Genomic DNA, 27,502 nt, shown 5'->3' on the forward strand with positions numbered 1-27,502 from the left:
TAAAGGTATTAGGGAGTAACTGGAAAGTGATGTATTTAAGGGAAATCAGTTTCACATTTATGTGACAGGTGGATTGAAGTAGAGAGAGACTTGAAGTAGGGTGACCATTTAGGAAGAAGCAAGTGGCAGAACTAGTGTTGTGGCTATGTTGGTAGAGAAAAAGATTCAGATGTGAGAGATGTCGTGGACATAGAAATGATAAGATTTGCTAACTGATCAAATATATAGATTGAGGGAGAATAAGGAGTTGAGGATGAGGCCAAGATTATGCACCTGAGCAGTGATGAGACTGACAAAAATAGGGAAATTTAGTCAAGAGAAAAAAGATAATTCTATTTTGAACATTTTGAGTTTGAGCTGCCAATGGGACATCCAGTTAGAAAGGTCTAATAGAAAATGGGTGATGATCTGAGAGTCATCTGCATAGATGTGATAATTTAACCCATAGGTGAGAAAAAAGGAGAAGAAAAGAGGGCCCCAAATTGAATAACTGTGGGGTACATCTACTGTGAGGGGATGTATCGCGTATACATGATATGTATCATGAATGAACAAAAGCTTCTAAGAAGGAATGGTGAAACAAGTAGGATGAGAACCAAAAGAGAGCCAAAATGCTGAGTAGTAAAGTATGGTGGAGGAAAAGATTGTTGACACAGTCAGAAACATACAGCAGATAGGTCAAGAAGGATGAGAACTGAGAAAGAAAAAAAATCATTTTGATTCAGCAAATAGATCCTTAGTATCTTTGAAAAGAATAGTTTCCATTGAGTGATGAGGTTGGAAGGCCAATTCTAAAGGGCTGAAGAAGTAGAACAAGAAATATAGTCAGCCTTTTCTAAGACTTGAGCTGAGAAAAGGAAGCGATATGTAGATCCATAGATCAATGAAATGGTAGCGTCTACTGCAACTTTTTTTAAAGCAAAGAGGCAAACTGGGCATAGAAGTCACTAGAAAAAAACCTGTGTATAGAGAGAGATTAAAGATTAGAGAGCAGTCTCTGCTGGAGAAGACAAGAGAGGACAGAATCAAGTACCCATGTAGAAGGTTTGGACTTGATAAGGAGAAGGGCCATCTCATTTCATTGTCAGAAACTGGGGGAAAGGACAAGATATTGGGGGGTGATAAGAAGGGCTTTTGAGATGAAAAGAAGAGGAGAAGAGTGAGCCCATGGTGAATGTCCTCAATTTTCACAACAGCATAAAAGATGAAATACTTTGCTGAGAGAATGAATTAGGAGAAAGTGAGAGAAGATTGAGAAGAGAAACTTTGGAACGAAAACAAGGATATTATCCATGGTAAAGGGAATGTACTTTTCAATCATTTCAGTCATATCTGACTCTGTGACCCTCTGTAGCATTTTCTTAGCAAAGATATTGGAGTGGTTTGCCTTTTCCTTCTTCCTCTCATTTTACAGATGAGGAAACTGAGGCAAACAGGGTTAGGTGACTTGCCCAGGTCACATAGTTAGTGAATACCTGAGTCCAGATTTGAACTCAGGAAGATGTTTCCCCGATTGCAGACCCAGTACTATTCACTGTGCCACCTACCTGCCCTGGTAAAAGTAATGATCAGAAATAAAAATTTAGCAATTCCCTATATTCAAAATACAAGAGAAATTAAATTTCCTTCCCCCTACAAAAAAAACACAAAACAACTTATAGATTTACAAGAAGAATTGGGTAAAAAACCAAAAATAATTTGAATCCTCATAACCCTGTTAAGAAAATAAAATAAATTGAAAAAATAAAGATATGACTTTGACCTGATTGGTTATCAAATTTAATTTAATCAATACAAAGAAAGTTTAATATAAAAATGTAGGAAAGCAAGAAAATATGTTTTTAGAAATATTTGCAAAAACTGATCATGTTATTCAGACACAAAAAATCCTACTTTCATTTTAGATTTACAAGTGAATTTTTCCAACCTTTCAAAGAATAAATTTATGCTTTTTACACTATTTCTAAATTTAGATAATAATAGTATGTAATCAGGTAAATATAGTTTTGACTAAAAATCTGTTAAAGACAGAACTGGAAAAAAATTTGACCATTCACATTAATACAAACAAAAATATATTTTTACTTAGATATAGACAAAACTAAAAAATAGAATAAATCAGAATATATCTTAAAACTATCTACAGCTTTATATAGCATATTAGTAATTAGTAATAATATTATCACAATGCAAAGATATTTCAATATTAGGAAGATAATTGATATCAATAATATGAATAATAAAATTATATGATTATATTAATAAAAATGCCAGAAAATAAAAACAAAAAAGCCATAAAAGCTTCAGAGAAAATGTGGCCATTCATGATACAAACAATTTTAAAGTATATGGAAGAATGATGAAATGTATCTACTTGAAAACAAGAGCCACCATATCATGCAATGGAGAGGTATGTTAGAATTGCCTCTGGAAAACAGGACTATTTATATGTCTACCACTTGTAGTTAATATAGTTGTAGAAAAAGGAATGAAGCTTAAAAAAGAAATCAGAGAGACTATTGGTAACTGGTAATAAGGAGGTTAAAATATACATCTAAGAGAAAATCTAAGAGACTGAATAACAAAAAGTTAACTGATAGTAATTGAGTTTAACTATTTAGTAGGCCATAAGATAAAGTACAGAAAAGCATTCATATTCTAATATGGTATTTTTTTTTCATACCCTACCTTCTGTCTTAGAAGTGATGTTAGTTCCAAGGCAGAAATGTAGTAAGGGCTAGGCAAATGGGCATTAAGTGACTTGACCTGGGTCATATAGCTCGGAAGTGTCTGAGACCAGATTGGAACCCGGGTTCTCCTGACTCCAGGCTCGGTGCTCTGTCCATTGTGCAACCTTGCTGCCCCTAATATACTGGTAGTAAAGTTAAAGACTTGGTAAAAATTGAATTTGCAGTACTGATGATAAAATAAAATATCTGTGTATTTAACTTCCACGGCACACAGAAAGCCTTTATAAGAAAATCTCCAAATGTTTTTTGGCAGATATAAGCAAGAATTGAACAACTGGATGCTATCCATTGCTAGAATTATTGCTAGAATGACAGTGTGTAAATATTTCTAAAATCAGTTTAAAGAATCTTTACAATACCAGTGTATTACCTTATAGAAGTGGATAAAACAATAACAAATTTTTATGGAAATATTAATGAGTAAGAATATCAAGGGCAATCAGGAAAGAAAAGTTGACAGAGAAATCCCCCTGCCAGATTTCAGAAAATATTTTAAAGTAATATTCCTCAAGCCATTTGATACTAGATTAAAGGGGTGGAGGTTGGGGTTGTGAAGCAGTAAACAAGGAGACCAGAATAGATATTCCAGAAGTAAACAAAGAGCCTATGAAAGATTGGTGTCTGGTAAGTGCAAGTATCCTAAACATTAAAAAGAGGAATTAAATAAAAATCATTAGGAGAATTTGAAAGTAATGAGGTGAAAACCAAATCCAGATCTATACCTCATTTCACCTACTGCTACAAATTCTAATTTGATCAATGAAATGAACAACTTTCAAAAGAAGAAAGGAACTATATATTTAATCTGTTATGATGACAAGATCACCTTTTATTACACAAATGAAAGAAATTAGGTTGCAAGTGGATTGATTTAATTCTGTTAACATTTTAAAATGGCAAAATAATAACAAAATAATAACAAAAAAAAGAAAAAGAACCAAATGAAGGTATTTTTATGGTAAATATAATATGTGGTAAAAAGTCTTACATATGGAATTTACAAGGAACTGAGACAAATTTTTTAAAAGGAAATACTTAGTCCTCAGTGGATAAATGGTTAAAGGAACATTTGTGAAAGAGGGAGCATTGTTTTTGAATTTCAATCCGGAAAAGTTCAACCATTTCAATGATAAAAGAGCAGTTTAAAACAACTTTAAAATATAATGTCACACTCATCAGACTGACAAAAGTAAAAGTGATGAAATGTGTTTTTGTAGGGTGTAGTACTTAGGTGGTGGAATCATGAATTTGTGGCATCTTTTTGTAGAGGCATCTGACAGTACAGAATGAGTGATGTAAATTTTATTATGACCTTTAATATATCCTTTCAATATGACTGAAAAGAAAAACTCTACAAAAACATTCATATCTTTATTATTATTTAAAAACCTAGAAATAGCCATATTTCTAGTAACTGAGGATTTGCTGAGCACATTTTGGTATATCAATGCCATGGAATAGTATTGTTTTATTTCAAATGGCAAATAGAGGGGATATAAATATATTTGGAAAGAATAAATAATGCAGAGTGAAGACATCTGAACTAGAACAGCAGCCACATATTCATTAAATATGACTATACAAAAAACTTCATATTTATACAGATGTAAATGGACAAACGAGATGAGAAGGGGACATAGAGCAGAAAGGTTGTTATTAATTTAAATATATTTTATTCTAAATTGTTTGTTTGTTGTTGTTGTTGTTATATTGGGGGGTTTGAGTGCAGTGGATAGAGCACTAAACCAATCAATACCACCAGAGTTAAAATCCAGTTTCAGATACTTTCTAGCCATGTGACCCTGGGCAACTCACTTTAACCTCATTCTGCCTCAGTTTTCTTAAATGTAAAATGGGGATTATTATATCAACTATCTCACAGGATTGTCTTGAGGATCAAATGAGATACTATTCATAAAGCAGTAACTAGCACATAGTAGGCTCTTAATAAATGCTTGTTCCCTTCCCCTTCTCATAATTTTGAAAAAGACAATGAAGGTGGAGAAAACTTCTCTTGAAAAGTGAATCTATGACTAGGATTCATCCCCTCTATCTTATATCTGTGGGCTCTAACCTCAGCTATTACTATCTATTGTAGTATGTATCCTAATGTTTATCATCAGTAGTGGTTTGATGTGACTTTTTTTTCCCCTTAATCTAGATCAAAGTTTTACGGCGGGTAAAAGAAGAAAATGATCGTAGAGGGGGATTTATTCGCATATTTCCTACATCGGAAACATGGGATGTTTATGGGTGAGGTGACAATCTTAGGAATGGGAAATAAGTGCAAGTCAACTGACTTAATTTCTTTTTTTTTCCTTTCCTTTTTTTCCCCTCCCAAATAACCCTTACCTTCTGTCTTAGAATCAATACAGTGTACAGAATCAATTGGTTCTAAGGCGGAAGAGTGGTAAAGGTTAGGCAATGGGGGTTAAGTGACTTGCCCAGGGTCACACAGCTGGGAAGTATCTGAGGTTAGATTTGAACCTAGGACCTCCCGTCTCTAGTCCTGGCTCTCAATCTACTGAGCCACCCAGCTGCCCGCAATTGACTTAATTTCCAATTAGAATCCAGAATGCCTCTGCTACTTAATGCAGAGACAGTATGTTATATGATGGATAGAACCCTGGCCTGGGAGTAAGAAGACCTGGATTTGAATCCTTCCTCAGACATTTGTTAGTTTTTATCATCCTAGGGAAATCACTTAACATCACAGAGCCTTTAGGTGGCATTTGTAAAATGCAGACAGTAATGTTTATCTTACAAATGGAGTTTACAGAGTTGTTGTGAGACTTTTTGTAGACCTTAAAGTACTATGTAAATATGAGTTATTATTACTGCTTGTGTAGCCTTAGACAAATCATTTCTCCCCTATAAGGTACTTCCTTAATTTATAAAATGAAAGGATTAAACTAGATTAATTTGTAAGATTCCTTCCAACTCATAGGTTCTTTCATGACATGATTCTTTGAACTTGAAAGAATACAGGACTGGGGAAGTTAGATGGCTCAGTGGATAAAGAACCAGCCCTGGAAATGGAAAGTCCTGGGTTCAAATCTAGCCTCAGATACTTCCTAGCCATATGACCCTCCAAAAGTCACTTAATCCCTGTTATCCAGCTCTTACCATTCTAATGCCTTGGAACCAATACTTAGTATCAATTCTAAGCCAGAAGATAAGGATTAAAAAGAAAGAAAGAATACAAAACTGGTAAGCTTCTCAAAGAAATAAGCCATTCTTTCATCTTATACAGTATGTGTTTCATTGATATACATTCCAGAAGACCTGAGAATTAAGAAGAGAGGCAATGCTTGGCTATTCTGAATTAGAAATTTTAGTATATTAGGATTTTTTTTTTTTACATTTTTGACATTTTGAAATGTGTGGCTTAGTGTACTTTTCCAAGAATTCATTTTTTGTTTCAGTCATTCAGTTAATAGGCATTGTCAACTATGTGCCTTATAACTTTGGGATTCAAAGTAATTTGATCAAATAAATTCACATAAAAAAACCACAACCCTTTATTAGCATCTATTAGAAGCTAAACAAATATGTTAAGTACTTAAGGAGACACAAAGATTAGATAATTAGAGTCTAATGGATGGGGTGGGATTTAGTGACACCCAATACTTTTAATATCTGCTACCATCCTCCTATCCAGCTTTTTGCCAAGGTCCAGGCCTCCGTAGCACTCCCCATCTACCTCTGTACTATGTGATCTCCACTTGGGTCATCATCTGTGCCTCCTCCCCAGATGAAAAATTTATTCCATCCCTGTAATCACCCTGGACTTTGATAAACCAGCTTTTGCCTTATCTTGCTCAGATACAGACCTCTATATTTTTCGCTCCTAAATTACTATCAGGAATCATTAAATACCACAAGGAAGGAGCCAGTGAATAAAAAAATGAATGAAAATTAGAAAGAGGCAAAGAATAATGGAAGGTTTAGGCCCTCAGAAGAAGAGATTTGGGAGGAGATGGGGGGAAAAAAAGCATAGTTGGGTTTGGCCTTGCAAGAAAAACTACTATTTTTTTCATCAGAAACTGGAGTAAAAGGAGGAGGAGAAAGTGAATGACTGCTAAGGAGAAACGAATTATAGAATCAGAAAGAAGGAGAAACTCACAACTAATGAGGTTATTATAAAGTATGAAGCATTCTTATGCCAAGACTGAAGGGAGAACCAATAATGTAGGTGGCTTGAGAAAAGGAGAGGGCTATGACAAGTTCAGTAGAAAGTCAGAGGAGAGTAAAAGAATTTCCATATAGCAGAGAGGATCTAGCTGAGATGAGATAATATGAATTTATAGTGGGCTTAATCAGCATGATTTTGACTTCCTATAGTGGTGTTCAGCAGCACTTGGGGTCAAAGAAGGCAAATTATGAGAGTAATTAAGGGTTGGGACTTAGCAAGGCATGAGTGGAATTAAGAAAAGACAGGGGCAAGGAATTAGAGTATAAGACAGTATAAAGTTGAGCTGTGTATCTACCAAGTCAAGGTTGTGAAAAAAGGAAGTTGAAGTCAGAATAAGGGATATGGACAAAGAAGGTAGTGATGTAGCGACAAGTCATTATTCAGAGAAATATGAACAATAGATTAAAGAGGAGAGAGGCAGAGAAAGATGAAAGGATAAGATCTTATGTTCCAAAAGAGAGATTTCCGAATCATGGAAGTCAATTATGAATGTTAATGATATCAAGAGCATGACCATCCATCTTTGTATGGCTGAGGTAGAATAAAGTTGAGAAAACTGAGGAAGGACCAGGTGTTTGAGGTGAAAGCAACATTTCTATTAAAAACTCCAAGTATGGAAGGCAGGGATTGGGTTGAAGAGGAAGACTATATAGCAAAGGAAGTGAGAGAGTCCAAAAAGAGATGCTAGAGAAGGGCTGAAGATTTTGAAAAGGCTATCAGATTTTTCAATTCTTAAGTCATTGATGGTTTTAAAGTGAGCAGTTTTAGTAGAATAGTGGATTGGAAGTAGAATCAGTATAGATTACTCTCTTAAGGAGTTTAGCAGTCAAAGAGGTAAAAGGCAGGAGAGCAGTAAGACAAGTAGCTTAAGGAATAACCGGATTGGAGAACCTTAGGGAGGAAGGAAACAGTTGTTAGGGAGACATAAAAAATGAGAGAAAGGTGGATGATGGATGGGGTTTAGGAGAAAAACTAGAAGGGATAGGATTATGAGTACAAGTGGAAAAATAAGCCTTGACAAGAAATTCTTTTAAGATTAGTAAAATACACACAGTGGATAGATATTTAGAAAGACCGAGGCATGTAATACAAAAGATTAAATGATAACTTCAGTCTTCTCAATAAAGTAGGATTTGAGGTCATTTGAGTAGGAAAAGGAAAGGTTAGAACTGGGCACTTGAGGAGGCAAGAAAAGGTTTAGAACAAACTTTCAGGGAGTGTGAATAGGACTCTATTAGAAATGAATAAAAAGGAGGGGCTGGACCCTGACTGAAATTAAGTAATGAATTTATAGTGGGTCTGCATAGTCAGCATGATGTGTAGCTTTCCTGCCTATTTCAGTGACTCTAGAATAGAAGGATTCAGAAAAGGTGAATATGGGCGTGACTCAAGATTTTTGATTATCAGAGTTTTGAATAACAAAAAAACAAGGGAACTAGGTATTAAAAAATAGATAGCGCCTTGTTAAACTGCTTAACCATTAGGAAGTGAGGAAAGTGAGACCTGAGCAAGGGCAATGGTGGACAGGGATGAACTGAAGAATTAGCTGTTGAAGTTAATACAATTCAATAACCAATTAATTTCTGTTCAGACAAAAAAAAAACCAGACTTAGGAGTAATAGGGCTTCATAAAAGAAGCAGAAGAGGAAAATAAAATTTCCTTCTCTAATCATAGATAGCATGAGAATTATGGATGATGAACTGGTAGGCAGAGTTTTTAAAGGATTATCAACATGGATATTGGAATAATAGGAAGTCTTGAAGTAGAGAAGGAATACTATGAGTCAGATACTGAACTCAGTGGGGAAAGGGGTCAATAGGTGGTAGAAAGGCTCTGGACAGGCCTATATAATCAAATTCATTGAATTTCAGAGGTGGAGAGTGATGTCTAAATGGTAGCCTCAAAGAGAGTCATATTAGTCATATTAGGGAATAAATAGCATGCTAAATCCTCCTGGGTCCCAAATGGATATAAGAGAAGGAACTACCAGTATTAGAGAGGGTAGTAAAGATTATAAAATCTTTAGGAAAAATTTTAATTTCTCTGATTACTAGAAGATGAAAATAATGTGAACAGAGATGAGCATGGGGCATGGCAAGTGAGTATTCATATCATATGGAGCAGGTTAATAAGGGGGATAGGGAAGAGAGTAGGAAGAGGAACTCTCCCTTACAGTAAACCCGGCCTGCTTGCTGTTTCTCTTATACACCCTTGCCTTATCTTTTTTTTTTTTTTTTTAAAAGAACTCTTACCTTCTGTCTTAGTATCAGCTCTGTAATTATGGTAAGGTGTAAGTGGTAAAGGATAGGCAAGTAAGGTTAAGAGACTTGCCCAGAGTCACACAGGTAGGAAGTGTCTGAGGCCATATTGAACCCATATCTTCCCAAATCCAGGCCTACCCTTAATCTACTGCGCCACCTAGCTGCCCCTTTCCCATGCCTTACTGCAGATGGATTTCCCAACACTGAAATGAACTTTCTCACTTGCATCTTTCTTCAAAACAGAACTCAAATGAGATCTACTAGAAGTCTTTACTGATTTTCCCTAAGTTGTATTCTTCCCCTCTTAAAATTACTTTGCATTGTTTTAGATTTATCTTTTTAAAAGAATCCTTACCTTCTATCTTAGAATCCATGCTAAATATCATTTCCAAGGCAGAAGGGCAGTAAGAGCAGTAGTAAGCTAGGCAGTTGGGGTTAAGCAACTTATCCTGGGTCACACAATTAGGAAATGTCTGAGGTCAGATTTGAACCCAGGACCTCTCATCTCCAGGCCTGGCTCCTTATCCAAAGAACCACCTAGCTGCCCCTGTTTTGTATTTACTTTATTCTGAACATATTACATGCTACCTTATCTCCTGTAATGTAATTTCATCGAGGACAGATATTTCCATTTTGTCTTTGTATCTCCAGTGCCCTGCTTAATATGTTTGTTCAAATTGAGTTAAATTTGTTGAGATTAGCAGGGGAAAAGGATTTTCTACCTAACTAAGCAAATGGCAGTTCTTAATCACAGAAATTGAAGGAATAAGAAATAGTTGTTTGTTAGTCATAGGACAGGGACATTTTTCTAAGCAGAGTACAATTTTTAGACTTAATTAACCTTCATGGTTTCACAATGTTGTCTCCCCAGTTAGATATCTCAGTTTATTTCACGAGGGGATGAGAGGGATGAGGTTTATGGTGCCTGGCATAGGGATCCCCAAGTGAAGGAAAACTACAGATGTCATCTCTCAGGGAATCTGACCTTTGATTGTAAGCATGGGAGGATGGAGACTGGGGAAGGTAGGGAGCATGCTTTAAGAAGAAGTGCATGGGTCTGGGAGTCAGGAGATTTGGGTTCAAGGCCCAATACTCTCATTTATTCATCTTGTGTCTTACAGTAAATTATATGCCAGTAAGAATTATTCACATTTATAGAGCACTTTAAGGGTTACCCAATGCTATATAGATAATGTGAAACTTGACTCCAGCTTACCTAGCCACATACATAGAGCTCTGCATGTTGAAATCCTTCTCATTTTTCCAAGAGCCAGCTCAAATACCATCTACCCTTCTCATAAAGACTTCCAGAAATATCTCTGAGCTCTCTTATGAACTTAATCATATTCTGACTTCTATTTTACTTGTATATATGACTTATCTTCTCATTATATATGTGCACATATACTACATATATTCTATATATATGTATATGTATATGTGTTTATACATATATGTATAACTTGTATACATGACATCTTCCCAGTATATTGTAATTTTTTTTTTTAAGAAAGAGACTATGGGCATAGCTTCTCTCAGCAATACAATGATTCAGGACAATTCTGAGGGACTTATGACAAAGAATGCTATCTACCTCCTGAAAAAGAGCTGTTGGAGTTGGAATACAGATCAAAGCATACAATTTTTCATATTACTTTGTTTTTTATTTGGGGTTTTGGTTTTATATGAGTATTCTCTTATAACAATGACCAAAATGGAAGTATGTTTTCCATGATAATAAATGTATAACTCACATCAAATTGCTTTCCATTTCTAGGAGGGAGACAACTTGGATCTTAAAATTTTAGGAAATTATAAGATGTATGTTGAAAATTGTTATTACATGTAATTGAGAAAATAAAATATCTTTAAAATTTTATTTAAAAAACAAAGAAAGCAAAAGTTAAAAAAGAAAGAGACTATGTTTTCATCTCTCTTGCTTATATTTATATCTTCAGTGCTTAGCCCAATGCCTGGCACTTAGTAAGCCCATAATAAATTCTTGCTTTTTCCCTATCTCTTCCTCGCCTCCGTTTCTTTCCTTCTCTGCCTCCTCATCCATCATCTTTGTATGCCAGTTGCCCTATACATGCTTTATCAACATTTGTAAAATTGTTTTCTTTTTTGAATTTCTAATTAGCAACTTTCAACTAGTAAGGCATTATTTTGAATGCTGAAATCTCAAAATTATAGCAATAGACTTATCTCATTATTAGGTAACATAACTTTGAGTGTTCACATGCCAAAATCTGTGCCTACATGGCCCTTCTAAATGAGAACTTCAGATTGCAACCACCAGACCCTAGAAGGTATGAACCTAAATAAAGACCCTTTTCTGGAGAAAATGTTCTATTCCTCTTCCATTTGAAAATTTTAATTGTAATTGTGAAGTATATTTTTGTTTCTATTTCCCCAGTATCATCCTACAATTTCTTGAATCTTCTTACTCTGCTAACAATTGAATTTATGTAATTGCTACTTCCTTTTATTTTTAAGAAAAATAATCTGCAAATTACATACCAACTGGGGATTTGAATCAGTTTTATTTTTGCATCAATCTTCTCTTGAACTAAACTGAAGATATAACTAGTCCTTTCTCTGTTTTTCAGGTCCTACCTAGAGCACAAGACCTCAATGAACTATATGCTGGCCACACGTCTCTTCCAGGACAGGTGGGGATTTGCTGATTTTTATAGCGTAAAATACTGGAATGGATCACATTGTGAGAAGGAAGTAAATGAAAGACAAAGAAAATGGCTTTATAGAAATTATGTTGCTAATTTCTTGGTGGAAGGGGGCAGTATATAAATAAAAGTGTGCCTTTATTTAAGCAAATCTGAAATGAAAACACTTCACTTGACGTCATTCATTTGAAAATCTCAGCTCTACAACATGACCAAGAATCAAAATGAAGCAAGAAAAAAAAAGATATCTATATGAGGCAAAGTGGATATCACAAATCCATGAACTATGAGCTCCATGGACATTCATGAGAACAAAACCCATGAGATCTCACTCAGAGATCTTTTAAACAGAGCCTTTAAACAAGCTTAATTTAAAAAATTTTCTAGCTTTTAACAGATTAAGAAGCAGCATATTAGAAGAAAGGAAATATATATATATATATATATATACTTACAACTGAAAAAATGGTAACTCATTGCATGACAGGAGTTTATAAATAGAATAACTATAGAAAATAGACATAAGAATCACATAATCTCAGATTTGGAAGGGATTTTAGAAGACATCTAAGTTAACTTCTTCTTGAATAGAAATACCTCATGTAGAGCTAGTAGTAGTTATCTTCTAACCTCTCCTTGAAGATTTCCAGAAGGGGAATCTCTCCTGAAGTGGCTTATGCCCTTTGGGAATAGCCCTAATCATTACAAATTTTTTTCCTTATAGGAAACCTGATTTTCCTCTCTTAAATTTCTATCCACTGTTTGTATTTCTACCCTCTGGTCAGAAAACATTTCACCTCCCTTTTACATGATTGACCTTCAAATACTCGAAAAAAGGTATCATGTTCCTGCTAAATTATCTTCTCCAGGTGGCTAAATAATCTCAATTGTAAATATTAGGATAAAATATTATAACTGATCCTCACATGGCATGATCCACCTTCCCCTCCCTTCCAGTTTTGCCATCTTGATCTCTCTTCTGTTGACATGTTCCAACTTGCCAACATCTTTTCTAAAATGTGGTGCCCAGAAGCTAATACAATCCTCTGGATTTGGACAAGGGTAGAGTGCAGGTGTTTGACTAGTATAAAGCACAATGAAACTTTTCCTGATGTTTTACTTCTGATTCCTAGACCTTTTAGTCTGCTAACTGCCCTTGCCTCCAGATCTTATTCCCAAATCTGCTGGTGTTTCCTTTATTCCCAGCTTATGAAGTTGCTTTTTGAATCCATGTGTGGGACTTCACATTTTATCTCTGTTAAATTCCATCTGGGAATTCAACTTCTTAGGGATCTAAGGATCTTAAAACTATTTATCATAGCAGCAAACACTTTTTGGTAGAGATATTTGGGAGTCATCCAAAAAAAGCTGAATCATATTCTAAATAGTAATTTTAAAATAATAATCGCTATAGCATTAATATAGCACTTTAAAATATACAAAGCATTTTATAAATAACATCACAACCTTGGGAGGCCTATGCTACTATTATTCCTGTCTTTCACATGAGAAACTGACAGAGATTAAGTGATTTGCCCAGGATCACACAGTTAATAAGTGTGAGGAAGGATTGTAACTTAGATCTTCCTGCCTTCGTGCATAGCATTCTCATTTAAAGTATCACCTAGCTGTTTGAGACAGTGCAAGTGTTCGAGTTTAGAAAACTTTCCATCAAAAATTTTCATAATAAAAAGTTTTGTCTAAGTTAAGAAATTTACTTAATATGGAATACCTCCTTTCCTAAATGATATTCATTGATGATAAAAACAGTTTGTAAAACTGATAAATTAAAGGGTGAATCTTTGTTTTATAAAAAAGATTTATCCCAAGATTTCCCTAAATTATAAGGGCTTCTGATTGCATTCTGAATAAGCTTAGTTTTATGGTAATTTATTTGTAATCAGTTTTATAAAAATTAACCAGTTTCCTAAAATGAGGATTACAAATGCCTTGACAATTTATATAGAGCTGATGCTAGTGTGGTGAGTCTTTTTTGGATTCTTTGGAGCTAGGATTAGGGACATGTTTTGTATTAGGTTGACATTCCTGGGCTTCTTGCCGTACAACTTGACAGAGAATCTGGGCTGTATTACCCAGAGAGATCTTTCCTACTTTCAGGCTCAAACTATAGCTTGTATCGTACATAATGGATGTGAATTTATTAGGAATAGTAAGAGGAGAAAACCATCTAGTAGATGCAAGAGAATACTTGCAGAGAAAAACAGTGATTTAGGAGAATTGCCTAATGTATGAAAACCGTTTTATGTATTTAGGGATGTAAAAAGCTAGTTATTTTCACAGGATTATTAGGAATTGAGTGTCATCATAGCCCTCATATCTATCTTTGGTTATAAAATAAAGAAGTTCTTTATGCTTATCCCTTTTCAAAACTAATGAGTAGTAGTCATTTGACTTTACCAGGAACTAGAATATCCTCTTAGCTCATTTGTTCTTCCTGCTTTGCTTTTTTTGTAAGCATCTTTAGAAAAGTCCCTTTGGGGTCATAGGCCTCCAAATCCATGATTTGTAAAAAAAGTTTCTCACCTTTATGTATTTTCTCCCTAGAGAGAACTTCTCTCCCTGACCTAGCTCCTATGCTGAGGAACTGCAATAAATGAAATTGCTACAGGAAAGCTGGCACCTTGTTTTAAAGAAAAAGCACCAAAAAAACTGTGTGTGTATATATGTGTGTGAGAAAGAGAGAGAGAGAGAGAAAGAGAAAGGATGCATATGCATGCATATTGTTGCCCATTAACCAGTTGTCCTCTCTACTCCTGTAGGGGAAACTCGAGAAGAAACCTCTTGGTAGGGAGGCCACGGTAAGTGGTTTGGAAAAGTTGAGACTGTATGGGCGATTGTGTGACTATGTAGAGATTGAGCACAGAATGCAATAGTTTTGTTACCTTAAAGAACATTTTACAGCTTGGTCCAGATTGATAGCATTACCAATTTGTTTCTGCCTGTGGCCTGTTCTGGTATCTCTTTTACAAAAACAGTTGAGTTTTTCCATATAGAGCTATAGGCAAAATTTTTCAGCTGCTGCTACTAACTATTCTTGCTTGGCTGTTTCAGAAAGAGATCTAGAGTGGGAACTAGAGACTGCTGTTCACTCAGAATTTATTTTTGTAATGGAATCCAGTGGTTTGTTAATCTGGCCTTTCTGCATCTTGACATAGTGCTACTTGAGGTTTGTTCCAGAGAATTAGAAGTGTGCAGAGCTGAAAATGTTCCAAAAAGCTATGCTCCCAGGTCTGTATATTGTTGGTAGAGGATTTCGATGGTTTAGGAAAACTTGGGGAAGGATTTATCTAGATCAGGAGTTCTTAATCTGGCATCTGTGAATTTGGTACATTTATTTTAAAATCATGATAACTATTTTTGACATGATTTGTTTCTTTTGTAATCCTATATATGTGCTATTAAGACATGTTTATTTAAAGACATAATTCCTAGAAGAATCTTGATCTAGATGAAGAGCCTAACCAGAAAAATAAAGCATTGAGACCAAAGCCTCATGGCAAAGGGGAGGTTTTTGGCTATTAGAAAAGTAGTTATATACCTATGTAGCTCTTTTGTTTTATGCCTTTTTTTGGTGGTGGTGGGGAAGAGGACTATAGTTCTAAAAAGGAGTTTCTTTAACCACCTTTATGAGGCTGTCCTTTTCATAGCTCTGAGAATTAATTGTCCAAAAGCTTTTATTTGAAGGCTTGCAGTTTTCTCTATAATAAACTATTGAGAAACTGGCCAAAGTGAGTCTTTTTCTGATTATTGAATGGAGATGTTGTTCTGGGTTATGCTGTTAAAATTGCAGAAAAATCTGACTTTGATTTTAGTGATAGGGAATTGGCCAGTTCTTCTTGAGAACAGCCATAGAATTTCAGTCCAATTTACAGGTACACCAAATTCATTCATCCCCATTGGATTAGAGGTTATCAGACTATAATAAACCTGTACTTTGGTTGGCCTAAGGCACTCCCTATGAGAAAATCCCCTCTCCCAATGCACATTGGTACCTTCTCTGTAACTTACATACTTAAGAAGTTGCCTGGATCACTTAGAAGGGAACTGAACTGTCCAGAGTCACATGCTCAATACATATCAACTTATCCCCAGGATTTCCAGTCTCCAAGGCCCTTTCTTTAGACTCTATGCCAAATATACTCTATACTTTTAAGGAGAGAGAAATTCATTTATTACAATAATAATAGTGATATTTAAGTAGTACTTTGTGGCTTACAACGTACTTTAAATGCTACATTTCATTTCATGGGAGGTTTGCTATACCAAATCCTTTACAAACATATTTTTAAATCTTTCTTGGCAAGAAGTAAAATGGACTTATTGTCACTTGATTAATGAAGAAACAGGAATATAATGAGTATGATTTGACCCACTATCAAAGTCAGAGTGAATTAATAAATTTTTCTAGCTCTTAATCCTAGATTCTGACTGTTACATAATAATTCTTTCTGTTTGGGCAAAATTTTAAAAAGAAAAGCCACATAATAGATAGAGAATGGCATAATAGTTAGAGAAACTAATGTTGAAATCAGTCAAGAAGACCTGTGCTTCAAACCTGCCTCCATCATGTATTGGCTTTGTGACTGTGGGAAAGTCACTTGACCCATTTAGTACACCAAGTAATTTTCCACAGCTATATAAGTAGTAGAACGGGATTATTTCCATTGGAGTCTTTTCATCAGGTGCCACCTACACCAAAGGGGTCACATTCTGCTGCAGGATACCTCCAGCCAGATTTAAATGTCATTGGGAAATGTTTATTAAAAAAGTAAAAATACAGTACAACATAGATAATGTTAATTTGTGTTTTTCTGAGTCATGCACCCCGAAAAAGCTGTTTCTATTTGAATTTGAAACCACTGAGCTACGCCAGTGAAATCATCAATATAAATGACAACAAAAGTTGTGGGGGGATAATTTTTTAGGCTAGCCAGTTTCTAATATATAGTATTTTAAAATATATAATAAGTTTGTATTTCTGTGTTTTACAGTCTACAAAATACCTTCTCACATATTATTATCTATTTCATGAGTGAGGTTTTAGGGCTACAAAAGATCTCAAGGGTCATACTCCCCTTATTTTACAGAGGGAGGCAAAATCATTTTCCCAAGGTGATACAGGTACTAAGTAGGAGCGCCAGGATTTATACTAGGTTCTCTCACTACAAATATAGAGATTATCCTACTATAACATACTACCTCATTTGTTAGTGCATTATGTTGCCATCAGTTAAGATCCTCAGTGATTTAAAGATGTAATGTAATGTTACCTGTATTCAAAATCATAATCATTTATCATGAACCAGTGTGTACATGACACTCTTCAAAGTTTGTAAAAACCTTATTCTTCTATGCTGAAATAAATGACAAATTTGGTTACACATAATACGAATTAAAAATACAATGGGGCAGGAGTTTATTTTATACATTTTCTCCATTGTTATCTGTTTAGGAAGATGTGTTCATTTGTCTAAGATAGCTTTGGTTATCAAGACTTTTAAAATATCTCTAGAAAAGGAAATTTCATAACTATCATTTATAACCAATTATTCAATCTCTGAGAATCCACTGTACAAAAGGTTTCATTTAGAAGTTTGTGGTTGCGGTTATACTGGTATACTGAGAGCTTTTCTAAAAGAAGGGTCTTTTTCTTACTACTGAGATTTTCTGGGTAATGCAGGCAGAATTGCAGAAGGAGCTGACTGATTGATGTGATAGGGAATTAAGAGTTAGACATTTCTTCTTTAAAGGTAACCAAAGAATTTCATCCTAACATCAAATTCACTTCTCATTGGAAAGATACTAAATTTTAAATCCAACTCACATATAAAAATCTGGAAAATACTAATTTGGAGGGAGGAATGCATCTGTGTTTCCAGGACAAGGAATTATAGATTTTAAGTTTTTAAATTTAGTTTAGATTTTAATTTCTGTCTATATATGGCTGGCTATAGGATCCATTTTGTATGATTTGAGTAGTCAGTTTATTCAAATAAATAGTTTGCTTTCTTACTGAAATGACAGAGGGATAGGTGTTTATTCTAAATTTATGGCCTCTTAGCCAAGTGTCTTTTTATACAGTAGGTGCTAAATTAATGTCAAATGAATGAATGAGTGAATGAATGAATCTACCCATTGTTTTGTCACAACCTATTGTGAAGTTGGCTTGGGACAGGATTAAAAAGTTCCTTCATTTATTTTCTGCTCTCATCCTCAATTTAGACTGATTTCAAAATACTTCCATTTGTATCTCAGGTGTCCTGGGATTCCATCATCTAATAGATTATAGGCTAAGAGCTCCAGTATTCCACTCCCTCTTCCCCCTCACACACATACAATGCGGTCCCTCTTCCTCCACTTTCTTTTTCTCACAGATTTTTGTCCAACCATCTTAGCTTCCCTACCTTTGTTTAATCATAGGATTTTGCTGGAATAAAATAACTTCTTAACAAGAAAGGAGTTGGGACCCTCCTCATTAATGTAATGCAGTCTTCTAATGCTATTGTTTATATACTTAAAAATAATAAAAAATATTTTTAAAAAATAGCTCATTCAAACATTTCACTAATTCAGACAGGTTTTCCCAATTTTTCTGATTAGCTATCAAACATTTTAGAATTCCCTAGAGTCACTGGGTCAGTCTTTTATCATTATAGACCTCCACCAGGCTTGGCATTGAAATAAAGGAGAAAAATTTATAAAGTTTGTGCTGGGTTGCTGTTTTCCCAGAGTGGCTGTTGATGCAGGGCCAGAAATGAAGGTTGAGAATATGAATTCGAAGGCCAAGATACATGCTGCTCTTTATGAAAGGAAGCTCCTTTCCCTGGAGGTACGAAAACGCAGAAGACGGAATGGCAGATTGAGGTCACTAAGACCAAAATACCCAGGTACAAATATGCTGTTCGTCTTAACCAAACTCAGTTAGCCTGATGTCTTGACAGAATAAGTTATCTAACCTCATAGTTGGTCCTTCTGAACTATTGTTTATGGTTACTTGATCTTTTGTGGAGCCATAGAATGTCATGGGAATTGTAAGAGATTAAAAAAAATAATCTTCCCTTCCATTGTCTTTACAGTAAGGGAGATATTGTACACACACACACACACACGCACACATATTTATGCACAGAGCATTACATTAATACATGGTACTTATGAAATAATCAGATTTTTATATGTTGAATGTAGCCCTTAATAGTTACAGTTCTAATTGATTCATGATTGAGTAGTAGGCTGTTTTGCTGCTTTGAGCTTGGGAGAGTAAAAGTATTTCACTCCTCCTGCACCTGGAATAAAGAAATATACCTCTCTGTCTGTAAGGATTAAAAATGACAAAGGCTGATATTATGAGGAAAAGTAATATTTTAATTACCATGGCCATGTTGGTAAAAATATATAAGACCACACCTGACTCTTTCAAAAATACTGCCAGTCCGTATCTCCTTCTATCTTATCTGCCTCGTACCAGAGAGAGCGTCAAACTCAGTTGGCTCATACTTAAAGCCAGGCTTTACGTTGAAACGTCATCACATCCAAAACAGGAAACCTGTTGCATCATGGAAAATGTAGTCTCAAAGTCCCCCACATGTCCACAGGAAGTTTATCAGATGCTACATATCTCGAGGCTTAATACTTCTAAATAGAACCCCAGTAATTTTAAATAACACATTACCCCCCTGAGATCCGGTGAAAAAGACTGGTCTTTTTCGGTGGATCTTAAACCATAGTCAACTTCTAAATTACTGAAAATTGGGGATAAAAGAAAAGAGGATAAAAGCTAGCTTCATTGACAAAAAGGCAATTTGGGGCAGTCTCCTATTGGCATAAGAAGTATACATTCAAAACAAATGCATTCAACTCATTCGACTCCCCATAGTTCAATCAACTGCACCCCAAAGTTCAAATTTGGATCTTCATAATCCAGTGAAGGCTCTTCAGGCATCTTCATGGTGTGGGGAGATGGCACAATCCTTATTCTGCAGTTACTCTCAAAGAATTTAAACTTTACGTTATAGGTTATAAAACATGCATTCCCTTCTGAGAATTAACATTACCCTCCTGAGATTACTCCTAAAGGAGTTGAAATTAACTTGTATTATAGATTATAATTCAGACATTATGATTATAAAAACACACACACCCCTGAGAAAAATTTTAAATAACACATTTCTCCCCTGAAGAGGGTACCTCAGGTCAGCTAAGGATGCATGGCTGAGTCACAGGGTTGTATGAAATCAATTGGCAAAAGAAACAATAATAAAAAAAAAGAATAAAATTCAAATAAAAAAAGAAAAAAATTAACTTGTGAATGAAATGTAAAAATGTGCAAAAATGTAAGGAAAAATAAACTTATAACAGGCCTTTGAATCAAGGCCCAATTAAAGTGATTTAAGCAGTTTGCAAGTACCCATTCAGGGCCAGGACTATAGAAAATTGCCATTCTCTCTCTCTCTCTCTCTCTCTCTCTCTCTCTCTCTCTAAATATATATATATATATGTATAAAATTGCCATTCTCTCTCTATATATATAAGGGGAATATCTCTCTGGTCTGATTTTCCCTGCACCTTCTCAGGGAATGAGCCAATAATAGCCAATCTTAGGTGCTTCACTAGGAATTTAAGTTGAGGGGGGCTCTGAGCCTCTAAGCATTAGAAAAGCTGACTCCAAAACTCAAACCCCAGTTTCAAGCCCTTCAGTATTGGCATAGAACTTCTGCAATCCATGATCTGCATGACCTTTTGCTCCTTGGCTCTTTACAGATTCTCAGTCAGTCTCTAAGACCTCGTGGCTCTTTTTAGCACTTCTCCTGAAATCAGACAGAAAGACATTAAATCACAGTCCCATAATATTTACCAATAATTGGCAGGTTACCATAGTCTCAGGATTTTCAGGTATGCATTAATATTATAGCAAATATATATTTGCATTAAGCTTATATCACAGTAAAATTTAAAAAAAAGAATTAACACAAGATGAAAAAAAAGAAAAAATCAAATGCTCTCATTAAAAAATTTAAAAGGAAAAGCAATAAGGAAACAATACTTTCAAGGATTTAAAAAAATGGGAAAGGAGCAAATATTGCATTGCACATGTAAGGAGGAAAAATAAAATGATTTAAAAATCAAAAAATAAATACCTTAGAACTAGTGAAGGGTTTTTCACCCAAAAATGAGATTCATTTCCTGTTAAGCCTTTGCATGAGTTGTGAGTGTAAATGGGTTTTACAAAATAACAGATTCACAATGCACATTCAAATAGAGTACCATAATTTCTAATAACACATTTTAAAACAATAAACAACCCATTATTACAGTCACTTGCTATGATGTTTAAAAAAATCGTATACTTGTTACAAATTCAAACCTTGGCTAAGATATCTTCTCAACAAGTAATTCTGTTACTACCTCCATAGCAATTGTGGGACAGAGCCTAAAAAAAAATTCTGATTAAAAAAAAAAACCTTCTGGTTCTAAATTATCCTTAAGAATTCTAGATCCTTCTGATAAAAGCAGGCTAAAACATATATAAAAGACAACAATTCTTCACAATAAAATATCCTTTAAGACAACAATTCCTTAAAATAAATATATAAAAACCTTATCATTTATACAGAAGGGGCTAGGATCTAAGTAAAATTTAAAGACTTCTCACAAAATTAAAATTTAAATCTCAAGGTATCAAAATCTCCAAGGTTGTACACAATTATCAAGATAGAATAAAATCTTAAGTGATGTGCTCCTATAGGTTAGATGGCTAATCCAGTATACATAAGGCAATTTACAATTTTAAAATGTGTAAGATGTTCATAAATGGTACAGAGAACAGCATTGTTTTGATACAGTAAAAAATGAAACCTTAAATAAATTAGGAAATACAATATGAGTACCAGATAACAAGCTATACAGTCAAAAAAACCTCTTTTACCAGTTCTAATAGATTGTTCATTATTTGGGAGTTACAATAAATCAGAAACAGAATTAATCTAGCAGCCAAAAACTTCATTACCTTAAAATGATTCAGTGCAACAGGAAAATCAACAAAAAAGGACAAAATAAATTCACAAAACCAATCAGCAAAATACAGTAAGACACTGAGTCTCTTTAAAACAGAAATAAAACCCATTCAGTTCTGAGGTTTTAAAATCTACCACTGGTCCAAATTCAAGGTCCTTATAACCAGGCTCTGCTCTGAGCTTAAGGGTTTTAAAGTTCAAAGTTCCCCTGAGTTTCAAGTTTGAAATAATCCCAAGAAAGTTTGAAATAGGCCATGCGGCCCGATTGAAGAGTAAACGCTAGCTGAGCTAGGGAAAAACTTAGGTTCGGAGATCCACGCTGGGGAGAGGTGCCCAAAAAGCCATATGGAGGGCGTTATTTGAGGTAAAAGCTTCTTTCAGGTTAAAAGTCATTAACAAGGTGGGGGCAATACTTCCCAAATCTGAAGCAGTCTCTGAAGAGGCGAGGGGGGGGGGGGTCGCAGGGGTCGCGAGGGGTCGCTGGGAAATCTCAGAAGTCCGCAGGCAGTCAGAACAGGAAAAGCGGAGGCCAGGGATCAGGAGTCAGGAAAAGTAGAGGAGTTCTCAGTCAGGGATCAGGAAAATCAGGAGTGGCCACAAGTAAGGGATTTAGCAAAATTTTAAGACCAGGCCCCCTCCCCCCCCACTGGACAAAGGTACTAGAAGCCCAGGGGCATGTAAAGCCATTGTCCCTTTTCCCTGAAAAGCAGCCTCGAGGCTAGGGAGAATAGGGAGAGGAGCAAGTGCGGAAAAAGAGCATGTCCGAGGCTCTGGGTCTCGGAGTCACATGGCCTGGTAGGCTATCTAAAAAATTGAGAGCTACTTTTCCAATGTGGTTGCGAGAAATGTAACAATTAAAAATGATAAAAGCTGATATTATGAGGAAAAGTAATATTTTAATTACCATGGCCATGTTGGTAAAAATATATAAGACCACGCCTGACTCTTTCAAAAATATTGCCAGTCCATATCTCCTTCCATCTTGTCTGCCTCATACCAGAGAGAGCCAAGCCCAGTTGGCTCATACTTAAAGCAGCGCTTTACATTGAAAACATCATCACGTCCAAAACAGGAAACAATAACTGGCATTGTCTCCTTTTTAGAAACTATATTTGCCAAGTTTGTTTTTAAGTGTAAAGCTGAGCAGTGATTCTCTTTGCAAGTATAAGTCTAAGAAACAGTTTTTTTTTCTTTTCACATTAAACTATTAAAAATAACCTATAAGTGTAGATTTAAGATTTTTTCGTGTGTGAAGCTCAATGAGTTTGTCCTTTGGCAGTGTGACAGTATACTAGGTAAAATTTAATGAAGGCATTAGAAATGCATATGATTTTGCATAGACATACTTCTGTGTTATTACTTTTCTATCTTATTTGTAAATTAATGTAAATGCTTGTATGTATTATCAGAAGTTGTTGAGAGAGAAGAACCCATATGGTTTTTTTTTTTCACCAGCATTTGGGGTTTTCTTTTTTAGTGATGCCACAGCCAGCTGAAATCTCTATTAAAACTGAGACAGAGAGTGAAGAAGAAGAGGACGACCCAATAGATCATGAAGATGAAGAACAGGAAGCATCCCAAGAGGATTCTGCAGGGTCTCTTGCTGAAAATCAAGCCAAATATACACCTTCTCTTACTGCCTTGGTAGAAACATCCCCCAAAGAAAATCCTTTGAAAGTTCCTGAATGGAATGGAGAAACTACTACTTGCTCCAAGGCTGAAATTCAGCAGACAGAACCCACATTCAACCTGATGCAGATTCTACAAGAAAATGGAAATCTCAGGTGAGTCCCCTTTTCAAAAAACGAATTTGTAACCCAATTGAATAATGAGTAGGGCACTCCTTCAGATACACAAGATAAGATCTCTCTTAATACTACTTTCAAGAGGTGAGTTTCTTCCACCATCATATGCATTAGTATAAATCATTGTAGATTTAAATTGTATTTTTTGTCTTTGGCACATGGTGATATAATTTAGTCCATTAGAAATAGTCTCTACATGAAACATTTGAGGAGTTTTCCCTTTAAAAAATTTATTGATATCTTTTATCTTCTCATCACTCTATATGTATCACTCATCCTTTATCCTACCCAGTACACCATCTCATAACAAATTTAAAAAGAATAAAGGGAAAAGTGGCAAAAAAGGATAAAATAAGCCATATGTTTAGTTCCACACTCTCAGGCCCTCACCTCTGAAGAGGGAGGGAGATACATTTTCTTCCTTTTTTAATTTTTTAATTAATTTTTATTCATGTATTTGTTTTTTTTTTTACATTATCATAGTTTTGTCTAAAAACCCTCTCCCTTTCACTACTTAGAGAGCCAGCCCATATGACAAATAGTATATTTTAAAGGCAAAAAAGAGAAAAGAAAAAGAGAAAAACTCAAGACAACATTGAAAAAGTCCAAAAAACATGTGCAGTATTCTACACCTGTGGACCTTCCACATTTATGAAGGAAGTGTTCTATCAAAGGAAATGCATTACCTCTTCCCTGAGGCATAGAGTGTCTATCTTAATTACACAGAGTTCAATTTAATTTTTTCCTTCATGCCATTTACCTTATGTAGTTGTGTTTATTGTTTACCTATTCCTAGCTCATTTATGCTGTATTAATTCATATAAATATTCCCATTTTTCTCATAAGTTCTTCATACTCATTATTTCTTATGGGTCAAGTGATATTCCAATAATTCCAATAAATAATAGTTTATTTAGCTGTTCTCCAAAAGAGATAGATTATCAACTTTGTTTCTAGTTATTTTCTACCACGAAAAGTATTCTTATAAATAGTATATATGTAACCTAGTTTCTTGTCTTCAGCCTCTTTAAAATAACTATTTCTGGGTCAAAGGGCATGGCCATTTTAGAAACTTTTTAACAATTGCAAATTTTTCTCCAAATTACAGCTCCACCAATTGTGCATTTGTGTGATTGTCTATCTACATCCACTCTTAGATTAAATATTTCCATTCTTTGTTAACTTTTCCAGTTTACTAAATGTAAAATGAAACATCAGAGTTGTTTTGATTCACATTTCTCTCATTTTAAAAAAAATCTTTTCTAATATTACTGCTTTCAACTTGAAAAAGACTTTCACTAGATTGTTAATAGCTTGCAATTGTTCTTTTTATATCAATTTATTCACCTATTTTGACCAATTATCAATTGAAGATAATGACTCTTGGTTTTATATACTTTTGCCATAGTTCTCTATATATAATCTTGTATATCAGAACCCTACCAGAGATAATTAGATAATAAAATTTACAAATTTTTCCCCAGTTAATAACTTCCCTTCATATCCTAGCTGCATTTATATATTTATTTGGAGATTGGCTTTGTTTCTTGTTTTATTAAGGATTCTCTTCCTACCCATAAATATAAAATTTATGTTTGGACTTTTGATATTCATGTTATATCCATTTTGAACTTACTGTAAGATTTTGTTGGACCAAATCCAATTTCCATCAGAGTACTTAACAATTTTATCAGTAGTTCTTGTCAAATATCTAGAGTATTCTTAGTAAAAGTTATGAAATAATAAATTCTATTCTCATTTATGATTTTGAAAAAAATCTAGTTAAGTAGTTTGTTCTTTTCCCTCCATTTTGTCTCTTCCTGATTAAAAAATAAAAATCATATTTGTGTCAAAGAATTTGGTAGAACTCCTTTACTTATTTTTTCAAATAGTTTATATACTATTATAATTAATTGTTTTTTAAATGTTTGGTAGAATGTACTTATTCATCCCTTTAATTTCTATTTTAATTTCTTTTGTGGTTAGATTTATTTAGGTCAGAGAGGGGTAAATTGAAGTAATTTACTAGTATTGTTTTATTGTTTATTTCCTCCTGTAATTTAACTTTTCCTTTAAGGATCTGGATGCTATGTCATTTGATACATATATGTTCAGTATTGATATTAATTTATTACCTTTGGTACCTTTTAGCAAAATATAGATTCCCTGATTATTTCTCTTAATTAAATCCATTTTTATTTTGCTTTGTTTAGGATCACGATTGCTACCCTGCTCTTTTATTTCAACTATAGCATAATTGATTTTGATCTAGCCCCTTATTTTAACTGTGTGTGTCATTCCATTTCAAGTATATTTCTTGTAAACTACATATTGTTAGACTCCTGTTTCTTATTCATTTTAATGCCCTCTTTTGCTTTATGGGTTAATCCATCCTATTCACACATTCACAGTTATAATTGCTAACTACATATTTCCAGTTATCCTATTCTCTTTTATTTATTTGTGACTTTTTTAATCTTGTGTCCTTGTTAAAAGTCTGTTTTGCTTCTGACTACTGCATCCCTTAATCTGCTCTATAACTTAGCACCCTCTCTGTTGTCTTTTAGCCCCTTCCCCTCCTGCTTACATTGGATTAATGAATTTATTTACCCCACTCTGTGTGTGTGTATTTGTTCCTCTTTGAACCACTTCAAATGAGATTGCGATTCAAGCATTGCCTGCTTTCCCTCAATTTTCCCTTGACTGTGAAATGTTTTCCTGTTTGCCTCTTTTATGTGACATGTTTTACCCCAATCTTCCTCTTCCTTCCCCCTCCTCCCAGTACATCCTTCTTTCTCAGCCTTCCACTTTTCTTTAGAGATGATCCCCACAAAACAGATTCACTCTTATGTTCTCTAAGTATACTGCACTATTAATGATAAAGTTCTTGACCATTATATGTATCAGAAATGTAAGCAGTTTAATATTGTTAAGTTTCTCATGGTTTCTGATTCATTTTTACCTTTTTTACCCCCCTCTGTTAGACCTTGTGTTTGAATGCTCTATTTTTCCAATAGGTCTGGTCTTTTCATCAAGAATTCTTGAAAATCTTCTTTTTCATTAAATGTCCTAGGGTTTTTTTTCACCCTGTAGGATCGTATTGAGTTTTACTGGGTAGGCTATTCTTGATTGAAATCCCAGCTTCTTTTCCTTCTGGAATATCATATTTCTAGTCCTCCACTTCTTTTTAGTGCCAACTACTAAATCTTGTTTGATCCTGATTGTTGCTCCATAGTTTCTTAATTCTTTCTTTTTTTTAATTTAATTTTAATTTTGAATATTTTCCCATAGTTACATGTTTCATGTTCTTTCCCTCTCCCTCAAAACCCCTACCACCCCTGTAGTTGCTGCACAGTTCCACTGGGTTTTACATGTATCATTGATCAAGATGTCTAATTCCATATTATTGATAGTTGGACTAGAGTTATCATTTAGTGTCTACATCCACAATAATATCCCCATCAGGCCATGTGTTCAAGCAATTGTTTTTCTTCTGTGTTTCTACTCCCACAGTTCTTCCTCTGAATGTGGCTAGTTTTCTTTCTCATAAGTCCCTCAGCCTTGCTCTGGATCCTTGCATTGTTGCTAGTAAATAAATCTGTTATGTTTGATTGTACCACAGTGTATCATCAGTCTCTGTGTACAATGTTCTCCTGGACCTGCTCCTTTCACTCTGCATCAATTCCTAGAGGTCATTCCAGTTTACATGGAATTACTCCAGTTCGTTATTCCTTTGAGCACAATAGTATTCATTCACCAACAGATAACCACA

The 27,502-nt window shown here is 34.7% G+C and overlaps 1 protein-coding gene across 1 annotated transcript in view; it reads left to right on the forward strand.

Moving 5' to 3' along the window:
* TTLL5 (tubulin tyrosine ligase like 5) overlaps positions 1-27,502 on the forward strand; it is a 318,095-nt gene that overhangs the window by 109,771 nt on the left and 180,822 nt on the right. Inside the window, exons 16-19 of the mRNA XM_044664952.1 lie at positions 4,912-5,003; positions 11,817-11,879; positions 18,642-18,799; positions 23,403-23,709. Of these exons, the coding sequence (XP_044520887.1) occupies positions 4,912-5,003; positions 11,817-11,879; positions 18,642-18,799; positions 23,403-23,709 (620 nt within the window). The remainder of the gene's footprint in view (positions 1-4,911; positions 5,004-11,816; positions 11,880-18,641; positions 18,800-23,402; positions 23,710-27,502) is intronic.

This window comes from Gracilinanus agilis, chromosome 2, assembly GCF_016433145.1.
Source record: "Gracilinanus agilis isolate LMUSP501 chromosome 2, AgileGrace, whole genome shotgun sequence".
NCBI classification, from domain to species: domain Eukaryota; kingdom Metazoa; phylum Chordata; class Mammalia; order Didelphimorphia; family Didelphidae; genus Gracilinanus; species Gracilinanus agilis.